This window comes from Thermobia domestica, chromosome 3 (assembly GCF_964235325.1).
Source record: "Thermobia domestica chromosome 3, izTheDome1.hap1.1, whole genome shotgun sequence".
NCBI lineage: Eukaryota > Metazoa > Arthropoda > Insecta > Zygentoma > Lepismatidae > Thermobia > Thermobia domestica.
Genome location: NC_137456.1, coordinates 6,979,472 through 6,991,973, shown reverse-complemented (window position 1 = coordinate 6,991,973; position 12,502 = coordinate 6,979,472). Strand labels below are relative to the sequence as shown.

Sequence of the window (12,502 nt, the reverse complement as noted above, 5' to 3'; positions counted from 1 at the left end):
AGGCCTCATGTCGCAACTTATATAGCATAAGTCGACGGGGTGTTCCAGATGTCCAGTGCCTGTCCCACGACATTCAGGCTCAGAGTATAAAGTTTAAGGATAATATGATTTCCTATCACAGGACAATACTTGGATTTCCAATAGTCGGCGTGTGATCATGGCCCAAAGAAGTTTGAAATGTCCCGGAAATCCTCATTTGCGAGACATAAGCGAACATCCTGATGGCTTGAAAGAGATATCCCTTGGGTCTCCAAGAGACGTTCCTATATTATTGATTTTTGCATGTATGTTTCTAACACACTCATGTGAGTGGACCCGTCCTGGGGAGTAGCAGGACTCAGATCACTGGCAAGAGACGGTCGCTTCGTGATATGTGCCCAGCTAACAGCGGTACGGTTCAGATGTCATTGTTTGGTCCCACGTTGTAATTCATATTGCACCATCATAGTCCACAATTAAAATATATGACATTTTTTGAAATTTGTTGTGTTGATTTAGTTTACTGAGACAGTTGATCACTCTCTGTTGTCATACATTAATTTTTGATCCACCGTAAAGACCCAATACCGAAAAAGCGCACTAGCTTCAACCTGTTAGAGTGTAACGCATGTTTTCAGACGCCGTGTTTGCTGATATTCAGTGAATGTATAAGGGATTCATGTAGACATTTTTAAATCTTAATAATACTGTCAGTGATGATACGACAAATTCAGTGGTGACACCTGTGACCTGTGTTCTTAAATGCTGTGGACCTTAGAGTTCGATTCACTTCCTCCGTTTACAGCCAGTGTCTCACACAATAATACAACAAATGCTTGGCTTATATATATCAGTAATCTCATGTGTTATTCTATCACATCACACAGTGCTTTGGCTTTTACCACGCGACTTTAATGCACACTTGGAATGAATCTTTTTACATGGCACTGCATACTAATTAGAGAAAACAATATACATGATTATCATAGTAATGGAAATACCTGGAGTTGTAAACAAGTCAGATGCCTAGGTTAGAAACGGTTAGATGGCAACCCAACGCCTGGATGTGGGTGGTGGTTAAGGAAAACGCTGTACTACGTGAAGATAAATAAAATAACCGTGTGCACTGAACCGAGAAGACGGTGGTTGGGTAAAGTGGAAGATTGTAATAATTTTCAAAGAGGGAAAATTATTGACACTCGGTTATGTGGTGCGAGCTTGGTGAAAGTGACACGTGTGTAGCAATTGACAACATTCAAGATGATAACAATCTTCAAACCTCTCTCGGTTATGTGGTGCGAGGGTGACAAAAGTGGCAAGTTTGTTTCGCGGGATAGTGTCCAAGGTGATGGCAATCTACAAAACTCGCTCAGTTATGTGGTGGGAGGCTGGCGAAAGTAGCAAGTGTGTAGCGAGGAACAGTGTCAAAAGTGACGAAAATCTACAAAACTCACGGTAAAACCATATCGCGTAAAAGGAACATTAGTTGGTAGAAAACGCTTAGTGGCAGACCTGCTTGGCATTAAGCTCATTGACAATCAGAATCGTCCTGTCACTGTGATGTAGTGATGGAAGAACTCAAGCAATAACTTCCTCAGTCACAGTTCACAATCACAGTCCACCACTAGTTACCTAAAAAGAGATCGTAACGGTTTACCATAACGTCAGTGGTGTAGTGAACATGGCAACATGGACTGAAGAAAATTAGAAGTGTCCGGTAGGGTCGATGAGCCATTGTTCTCCTTATTTGGAATAAAATTCTATGTATATGTATTGTGGATACCCAAAAAACTGACTCTCAGAGTCTCCACTCAACAGTGGAATGTAGAGATAGCTCTGCGATGTTGTGGTCCCAATATCCTGGTTTACAGTAGATCCAGTGCTGATGCTAACCGGTCATGTCCCTATCCGTGATTTTGTCACCATTTTAAGGGATCAAGTGGATCTCATGGTCCAGATGTTTCCGAGAAATGGAAGGTAATGCAGCAGTTCACACAATTGAGATTCTTACGGCGTGGTTTGAGGAACATCGGTACGATGTGGAACATCTCCCTCCAGTACCTAATCCCTGGATTTGAACATAATTTAATATATATAGTGCGATTTGGAGTCACGAATCGATACAGATTTCCGCCTGCAGTCTCTTTCACGAAACTGTGTTATAAACTGTACGCGGAATAATATAATATTTCACTTATTAATAGTCATTATCTCTGTGACATTTCACGTCGTATCAGAGCTATTCTGAGGGTAAAAAAGTGGTCCAACGCCATTCTAATCTGTTAAGTTGCACTTCTTTCAGGTGTTTCCATTATTCTCGTTAGTATAGTCCATGTGGTGTTTGAGTTAAACGATTCATCAGCAGGAGAACCGAGAAAGATCGTGACACAGAATTCGTGATTGGTGTTTTATAGAAATCGAGAGAAAATACAAATGTTTTATACCATTTAACAACTTAAATAATCTTTAAAACATTATAATGAATATAAAAAATTTTGTACGAACGTTACTAGCCGGATTAGCGAGAAAGTAGAGCGAGGTCAGACCAAGGATTAAGTTAGATACTGATGCTGGTATTGATATATCGCAGCAGATTTTGGAAGTACCCATAATGTACCATGAAAAAAAATGTGCATCCTTGACTTAGGTCAAAGGCAAAATATAAAATGGATCCAGTTGGCTAAGGCAAAATTGGTGAAAGAAATAAAAAAAAAACATTAGGATACAAAGGGGGTGGGATTCGACCTTGCGTTACGAAGTGTGACAAGGGAAGGGAAGGGGTAAAATTAAGTCAAATATAGCGTTACGTAATATGTGAACAGCCCCTTACTTTTATTTTCCTTTTAAAATGAGGTGTCTACAAGGAAAATCACCCCTTGCTCCTCCTGCACAAGAACTCGTGTTGGTTCTGTTGGTTACAGATACAGTTATCATAATAAAAAGGAATGAGTCATGGATCCAATCGAAATATAAAGCAACGTATTCAAGATGCGACTCGTTTAAACTGAGATCGGAAAGTATTGTACGAGTTCAATGGAACATTGTATGTCTCCAATGATAAAGAAATACATAACTCAGTCCGGTATTTACGATAAAAATATAATTTAAGCAATGAAAAAATCTGTTGTTTTGCTTGTTGTTTTACATTAGCCGTTTTATATTTTGTTATGCCATATTCAATTCTTTCTTTCTTATGTATCGTATGTAAGTATCTTCTTGACTTAATGCATATAATTGCCCTATTTTGACCATAGGTGGATTTAGAGGTTGTCTGCTGTTAGGGCGGTCCTTTCGTAGGTTTTCAATAACCTTCAGTCTAGTGGAGTGTCCATGAGTTCTCCCACGGGGAATTGTTTAAAATTATTAGTAAAAACTCGGTTTGTAGTCTTTTTACATATAATTCTCTATAATACAACATAAGGGAATATTTTTTCTCAGAAAGTTGTAGACGAGGACAAAGCCTCTCCATGCCCCTCATAACTATGGAGAATCTCTTTCACGGTTTCGAGTCATTATGTAAATAGAAATGCAATCTTTTAGGCGACATTTCTCATTATATTCCAATATTTAGATAGATAGTATGTCGAGCCAAAATGGTGATAAAACATACCGTGTCTCCTTTTTTCCACTTCGAACACTGTAGTTAAGTTATACGCTATTGATTCTTATGAGAACAAGAAGTTTGGATAATACTGTCGACAAACGGTTACACGTTAGATTATAAATACGTGAGAGAGAGAAAGAGAGAAAGAGATAGATAGAGAGAGAGAGAGAAATAAAGAGTTATGCACACTTATCATAGGATACTGGGATTCGGTTCGGTTCCCGACTCAGTTCAGCACCATTTCACTATTTGATTCTTTGTAATGATATCGATTGTAATCCGTAATTACCTTTTAGATCCTTTCAAAGACTAGACTGGAAGACCAATAGGAAAACAACCATTAGGAAGACCTAGGCGCAGATGGGAGGATAACATTAAGATGGATCTCGCAGAGATTGGAGTACAAAGTAGAAACTGGATGCAGTTAGCTAAGGATAGAATTTAGTGGAGAGCTTTTGTGAACGCGGCATTGAACCTCCGGGTTCCATTGGTCATAGAGTTAGTTAGTTAGTTAGTTAATTACCTGTTAGATAATAATAAGTACTCGTTTAACGTAATTAAATATTACTTACTGCGGTTAGAAGGTGAGGGATCCATCATTCTGTAGACAACATTTTCAAACTGAAAGTTGTATTTCCGGTATAAACCATTCAACCACCACGATCTTTTAAGCGCCGTCTGAGTTTGATAAATGGCACGGATGTATTCTCTCCTTTTGAACACGCTGTAAGGTAAAACAAGTCCCACACTTAATTTGGGTTTATCAGTTCTGGCCCAAGACGCTCGCTTATCGCGAGCTGAAGAGTCAGAGGTTCCATAACACGTGTTGACCGTTAAGATAACGGTACACAAAATCAGCACAAAGCGCATCGAAATAAAATCTCCACACTTATCAGAAATCTGTTCTTCAATTACTTTCGATCACTAATTTATTTAAAGTTAGTTTTTCGTTCTCTAATTTCAAGATAAGAAGAGGATGTATTATACAAACTAACGTTGTTAAAAATGTAACACTTGCACAAGTTAAATTGTAGGTAACTAGAAGCACAGAGGAGTATCGAGAGTGAAGGGCATAGTTAATATACTTGAATCTGTTGACAGGGCTGATTGAATTGAGCAGAAGAGCCTTGGCAAAGATCCAAATGATTCCAGCAAATTCAGTTGCTTTTTCACGCTCGCAGCGGCTTGCGACAAGGCAAGAAGGAAGTGCCAAACCATGGCCAATAAATCTTATTCATTACTTCACATAAATTACACACGCAGACACACACGCATATATATAGAAAAGTGTGTTTATTTAATGGATCTACAAGGAATCTTATTGCAAACTAACGTTTTAATCATTAATTCCCATATAATGGGTAATTGTGAAAAGGAGAACGTAATAATTTATGTAGAAACTTTATACCTTCCAGTTTTATTTAAGATGATGAATCTAAAATTTTGTGAATCATGTTATCCTTTCCAACGCTTCTTTCTTTAAGTGACTTTCAGACCAATTCATCTGAATTCAAGACATCAATAATACCAGAATGTAATTACTTGAAAGATACAGTAGACTTACGACTATTCGGCCTCAGTAATATTCGACCAGGCTCCCAAAAGATCAAAGGAAAGGCGTTCTGCGATAAAACAAGGAATATTTTTTCTGAACGATTCACTCGACTTATGGCTTCTTCACAATAACGATTTAGCCAAAGAGAAACAACCAAAACCTCTAGAAACATCAAAAGTAATAACGGTAAGCTTTGGTCTTTTATGACTACATTTTCTATTTTTGTGTGAACACTAAAACAAATTTAAGCACCACACAATCCCCATAGAATTTACAGTTACATTTCTTAAGGGGTGTCATATATCCAATGGGACCTACGTATGCCTAGTCTGTCTGATTACTTCCTTAGGAAACCGTTGGTCCAATCTTGTGAGGTTTCCCAATTAGAAAAGATCGACGGGCCTCTTTGAAGGGTTCTGTGCTAACGGTCCAGTAACATAGCAGTTTTATTATTTTTTTTTTTCATTTTCAATTCTTTATAGCGACCCCATAGGAAGACCACAAAATTCACCACGGTGTTAAACGTTTGTAGAGCTACGTTTGTGGTAAACATTCATTATAATAGTATTTTGTTTATTATAAAATTTTTATGTATGTACCAATGATGTTATAAAATAGAGGATCTGCCCGTATGTATCTTCATCCTATTACATCAATGAAGCCAAAAAAGCAACCGAGCATCGGCACGTTTTATTGGCTACTCTCGTTTCCGCCATCGTCTGATTGGCTGCTTTCGTTTCCGCCATGATTGTTGGCTCAAAACATTGCGATCTTATTGGACGGAGTGGTCACAGTAGGGGTGGTGAAACTGTGACGTATGGCTTCAAGATTTTGTTGTAAGGGCAGATCCTCTATTTATAACATCCTTGGTATATACAGTGTACATGGTTTTATGTTTCCTGAAATTAAATTAGACATTATAAATTCAATCTATCCATTGAAGTCTCACACGGTTTGGCTTGATCCTTATTCAGTTAATTAGGACTTTTTCTTTTATATATATTGAATAGATAAAATTGTTTTAAGTAACCGAATGAATAAGTAGTGTCTTTCTTACGTGGAGTCATTGAATCATGTTTTTGGTGATAACGTTTCTAGTCCTATGACCTAGATAGACGTGTCTATAAGACATGAAGTCACTGGACGATCTAGAGGAAACGTTTGGAGGAGCCAGATTGCCTCTTGGAGGACGAGTTTAGGCTTGAAATAAATAACGTTACATCAAATCAGATAAGGTAGTAGCATACATATATTATATATGGACCTATGGCAAAAACTAGATTTTGGGGAGGTGGTCGCTCGATCCTACTGCTCTGCTCATGAATTTTTCAGTGTAAACATAATGAGTACTCGTTCGTATTAAATACCCATGGCCTTATTTACTAGATGCGTTTATACAGAATTTACTTATGCACATACATACCCTCATCTGCACGGATAGACCACTACTTTAAAACAATGGTCAATACCTTGAATGCTATTCGCGAATTGGGGCCGCGATGGCTCAGTGGTAGATCGTTCACATGTGGTGCATGGGGTCCCGGCTTCAAATCCTGCTCCCGCCAAGTGAACTTTGTGGTGGACAAACACCGTGTGCGTGGGTTTTCTCGGGGTTCTCCCGTTTCCTCCCACTTTCTTCATTCCACCATCTCATTCATTTTTCATAATTACCGTCTCCTTTAGCCTAGCCGGCATAACCGCGGGACGTAAAACTCAAAGATTTCAGTTCTTTTTTTTTCTATTCGCGAATTATGTGTTCGAGTTGAACATAAAAGAGAATATAATTATGTTTATGTCGATATTTTGTAGTATCCCTTCTGACCAATTAGTTAGTGTCAGACGTGCAGCCAGAAATTTTTGTTAGGAAGGGTACAAGTTTTGGGAAGTCCTATACTACAAGCCCTTACGTCAATGTAGCATTGAACGGGTATTATTCTGCTCTCCCCCAACCCTCCAAAAAGTAATTTTAAAATGCCTCACCTATGTTTCAGAAAAAATGATAGATTATTTTTATACGAGAAAATAGTACAGACGAAGTGTGAGATCAAATATTCATGCTATTTCAATCACTTCCCTATTAAACAACCATAGTTTTATTCAAATTTATGATAAGTTAGGAAGCTTTTGGGAGGGGTTTGGACCCGGCGAACTCCCCGGAATGCGCCCCTGGCTAGTGCACTTGATCTTGGGCTGAAACTCCACTCGATGTAGTAGATATCCAATTGACAAAATTACTCCAAATAGTGCTTTGGGTGCTAGTTGAGAAAGGAGGTTATGTATTATGTAGGCTTGGTCCGGTATAGGTCGATTAAATCCCAACGAATCCATAGGGTTCCCATGGCTCAGTGGTAGAGCATTCCCCTCTAACGCGTGGTGTCCCTGGTTGCTTCCCTGGTTCCCTGCTCGCGCCAACTGAACTTTATGTTGGACAAACACAGTGTGCGTGGGTTTTCTTGGGGGCTATCCCGTTTCGTTCCACTTCATTCATTCCACCATACTCATCATCACGGCCTCTTTTAGCCTAACCGGCGTAACCGCAGGACATAAACTTAAAGATTTCATTTGATTTTCATTTTCCCAGTGAATCTAGTCAAACTCTTGGCATTTTTTATGTTAGTCAGGGACTCACCTGACACGCTAATAAGAAACTAATACCTTTATTTATTAATTAAGAGCTTAGAAAAAGAGAACTTGAAATTAACTAACCCAAATTATCACAGATGTATGAGACATGATCATATATTTTTTTTAATTTCATTTACTCCTCATATATAAATGGTGCAATAGGAATCTTGAAGTAAGAATTTTCTATGCTAGATATGCAGTTGGTAACACTTCAAATTTCTTTTAATTATTGCATACTTTTAAAACAATATACTTGAGAGACTATAGAATGGATGTAGAACTATATAAATGAAATGAAATCTTTGAGTTTTACGTTCCACGTTATGCCGGTTAGGCTAAAGGAGACGGTGATGATGAGTAATGAATGAAATGGTGGAATGAAAAAATGGGAGGAAACGGGAGACCCCGAGGAAACCTACGCACACGGTATTTGTCCACCACAAAGTTCACTTGGTGGAGGCCGGCACTTGTCGGGGGCCGGGATCGAACCCAGGAATGTAGAAGTATAATTCGTGCAAGTACAAACAAATTTATCGTGTTATTTTTGTACTTGTAGCTAGAAAGCACTTACAAGGTCCCAAATATGGAACACCAAGCATTGAGGAAACTATTTGCTGCAGACGAAACACTTTCTAAAGAGATCTAGGAAATTTCACATTGATATGTATACAAGTAAATACTATTGTACCAAAACATATTCCGAAGAATTTGTTTGGTTTGTATCTCATATAATAATTTTAGTACAACTACATGTAATGTCGATGTAAAACTTTCCAGTGCTGAAGCAAGCCCCTACAGATATAAGACTTCCTATATAAATGAAATTTCAACTTTTACGTCCCACGCATATGTTCTGTAAGCTAAAGAGGCTTGAATAATGATAGATATAATTGGTGGAATGGTAATGTGGGCGTGAAGGGAGGATATTGAGAAAAAACTACAGGCACGAAGCTGCCCGCCACAAATTTGCATGGTCAGAGATCGAACTAGGGTCCCTGGCAGCAGAATTGAGCGCTCTGCCACTGACCCACCATGCCACATTTCGATAAATATATGCTACACCAGTGCGTGACTATCAAAAATTTGATTCATAATAAGTACTACATACTATTGCCAAAAAAGCAAAACAAGCATGGTGTAAAGAAGAACCAGGAGAATGGAATAACAATGGCGCCATTCACCATCTCGTATCACCAGAAAAGAAACACTGTCAATACATAATAATATAGTGATAAAAAAAAGCATTTAATGTTGCAACCGTGTTCAAGCAACTTATATGGCACTTTACCACTTAATATTTGGATACACATGTATTTGGATATACTGTATATCATTAAATTATAATAACATAATGTATTTAATATATAGTCGTACATTTGGTCTACCACGACAAACATCTGCAAGCGGTCATCCATGTATGCGAAATTAACATAATGTAAAAAAGACGGGAAAAAAGAAAGAAAAGGGATTTTAATTCACATGGAACGTTTTTAGTTCATCACTGTAATTATTTTTCATCTTAACAAACAAACAAAACAAATCACATTCACACTAATCTGTGCGTGGATTATGAATATTTTATTTACATGGATTATGAACTAATTATGAAACTAGGTTATGCGATTTATTAACATGGTTAATTGAGTCGTCTAGTCCCAAAATGGCTCTTGTCCATTTAGAGCAAATCCCAGAAAACTTAGAAAAAAATATTGGATCTGCATGTTTTGTACAACTGGGAATACTTCAATGTGAAAAATTTGAACATCCTCAAATTTTCTAGTTCAACAAAACCCAGTAGCCCCCAGTGGCCCCATGGTGAATGGCGCCAAAACAACTGCAGTACTGTACCTATATTGTTTTTATATTTGTATGTTTGACCTAAGTGTTTGTTTTGCTAGTTCATAAGATAAAAATATCTTCAGTAATGAACTTGCAAAGATCCACATGTATTATAACTCCATGATGACGAAATTTTGTGTTTGTTTTTTCTGTTTAGAAATAAGGATTTAATTACGTTTTATAGCTACTAATTTTAAGATAAACTTTTATTACTTTATTGTTTCCTTGAAACAAAGAAATCTCCAAAAGATACATTTTAAATTTTGAGTGTACCCAGTATTGATCTTTGTGGAACTTTTTTTTTTTTTTTTTTTTTTTGTAATGTAACTTTAATGCGACATAGAGATAAGCCACATCGACAAACATACACACAGAGACACGACACAACTTACCTCTTGGAGAAGGATTGGGCTCTAGCATTGCTGCCTCAGGTTTTAAAGCTGAGTGGTTGAAGACGGTCAACCGTTTGTTCAATAAATTCACAGCATCTGTGATACTTTTCCCGTATTCACGTTTTCTAAAGTTACTTTTAAACAAAACAATTCCCACGGAAATTTTAGGTTTATCAGATTTTGGAGTTGGGGAATTTTTTCTTGGCTGAGGTGAGCGAGCGTTTAACGGTTCAACAATCGTTAAGAGGACAAGTGAAAAAATTGCCACGCCTAACAAGGCTGCGTTTTGATGTCTACAGCCTGGTAGTAACATATTTTGTTTTAACTCTAAAAAAATTAATATTTGCTTTTATTTTTATTTCGTATACGTAACAAACATCTAAGCACAGAATGGACAGCTGATTAGTTTTGTTTCTTAGTCACGTAACAAGTTACAGGATGGAAGAGTTTTCAAATATAATCTTACAACGACAGATAACGTATTATTCCATAAATATACGAAGAAAGATATTAAATTTTCTTGAGATATTTGTATTAATAGTAGTAACAACGATAACCACAGAGACAAAACAAAAATATAGCAGGATGATTTGAAAGATTAAAAATTACTAAACACTCTACAGAAAAAGGAAGGGAATAAATAGTTTCTTTGTGTTCAAGGCATGTTTCTACATGTATGGTCTATCATCTGTAAAATTTAGAACGAATTGTCCATAGTTGCAATGTAAACAATACATTGCGACACTTTTACACGCAGAACAGAGATTTTTTTATAGTCATTTTGTGGGCTTTAATCACGGAGGGCATTACGAGTGTTATTTAGTTGTTTCTCAGTTAATGACAAAATTATTTATAAGAAAATCCATAATTTCTGATGCCATATGTTTTAACTTTACAAATTTTAAAGCAACAATTTGCACTCTCTGATACATTAAACTGTATCTTTAATTCTTTTTTTTATTATTATTAATAGAATTTTAAATCAAATTTCTGTATTTTCGTCATGACTCAGGATATACACCAGTGTTCTTTTGACCTTAAATTTGCTTCACTTCTATAGCAGAAAAGGCACCAACAGTATATTTTAAAACTTTCTTATCTCCTTTTTAAAAAATCTATGTTATAGCATTCACTAGATAACACGTAATAATGTTTTACATATGTATATGTTAATGGATGTAAACACTGAATAATTTCTTATAAACGAGAACGTTAAAACATCACAAAAATCTTGTTCGTTGAATGGATGGTATATTGAAAATTTTGTTTTGATTTTTTGTAAACTAACCACTCACTAAAACCACGGACAAAATTTTAACTAAGACGATGCCAATATTTGTTGGTGGGGAGACAGAAGTGTTATGTCATATTTGGAAACAATACTTTGATCCAATTATTACGTTTTACCGAAAACAAGGGGGGCGTGTTTATTCTGACTTCCAGATAAATTTCATCCTAAGGTGCTTGGGAACAGCTTTTAAACACGATGCAATCACAAATGCACTTTTTCTCTTTTTATGGCCAGTGACAACGAATGATTCCACAGGTTTCTTCCACGTGTCCTTGTGTTAGCAAACGTTTTGCTCTGTAGGTGACCCTCCAAGCGACGCTGAGGCCCTCTACGGCGACCTTAGGAACTAACTATATCCCCCTACTTGATAGACAACTAGCTGGTCCTTCCAGCTTGGTATATGCCGCGCCCTGCTCAAAACTTCTCCTCCGAACCGGTTGCCCAGGATCGTTTCAAAAGCGCATGCGTCACCAATCTCTATTCTGTCTCGTCTTCACTGTCTCCATGGTAACTGAATCCTTTGCTCCTCAGAGTTGCCATGCTATCTGGTAATTATTGGGAACACCCAATAATTGTCGCCTTTTTTGTTAGAATGACTCAACAAACGAAATTTTTCTGTGCCATTGGAAGTATTAAATTCCTCGTTAAGGTGCTAATTGGAGTTTCTTAACTTCAAAAAGAAATTTTTATTCCAAAATTCATCGCAAAAGTTAGAAGATATTTGTTTAGATTAACTGGATGACGAACTCTCCTCTTGTATACGTGGTCCCGAGTTCGATTCCGAATGAGATACTACATAGTCTATTAAGACGTTAAGGATTCCACTTTAAAATGTAGATTAATGACTCATACAACTCCGGTGATAAAAACGGATACTAAACTTTGGCAAATACAAACATATTAAATGTTTAAAAAGGAAATTTATTTTACTTCAGAATGTTCAACGAACCTAAAAGGTTCGTTACTGAATTCTCTATTTGCGTGTGTGTATGTGTATGTTATTTGCGATTTTTAAATTTTGAGAACACCACTCGGTAGGGCATCAAAAACTGTCTAAGAAAATAAAGTGATGGAATTTTTCGCGTCATTCTTACCGTTCTCGAGATATTGCCAAAACAATTTCCGATTTCGGGAGATTTAAGTAGCCATATCTCGTGAACCATAAGAAATAGATATTATATTTTGCGAATTTTTAAATTTTGAGTTCTCCATTTTGA

General features: G+C 36.9%; 1 protein-coding gene across 6 annotated transcripts in view; it reads right to left on the bottom strand.

Annotated features, from left to right (window-relative positions):
* The window catches only part of Nmdar2 (glutamate ionotropic receptor NMDA type subunit 2), an 850,349-nt gene that overhangs the window by 539,712 nt on the left and 298,135 nt on the right, over positions 1–12,502 (bottom strand). Inside the window, exon 1 of one of the 6 annotated variants that reach the window (XM_081753988.1) lies at positions 9,995–11,701. The exons of 4 other annotated variants lie outside the window; for them this stretch is intronic. In XM_081753988.1, the coding sequence (XP_081610114.1) occupies positions 9,995–10,307 (313 nt within the window). In that variant the 5' untranslated portion in view covers positions 10,308–11,701. Of the gene's footprint in view, positions 1–4,155; positions 4,529–9,994; positions 11,702–12,502 lie in introns of those variants that run through there. One more of the 6 variants, XM_081753989.1, reaches the window with a different exon arrangement.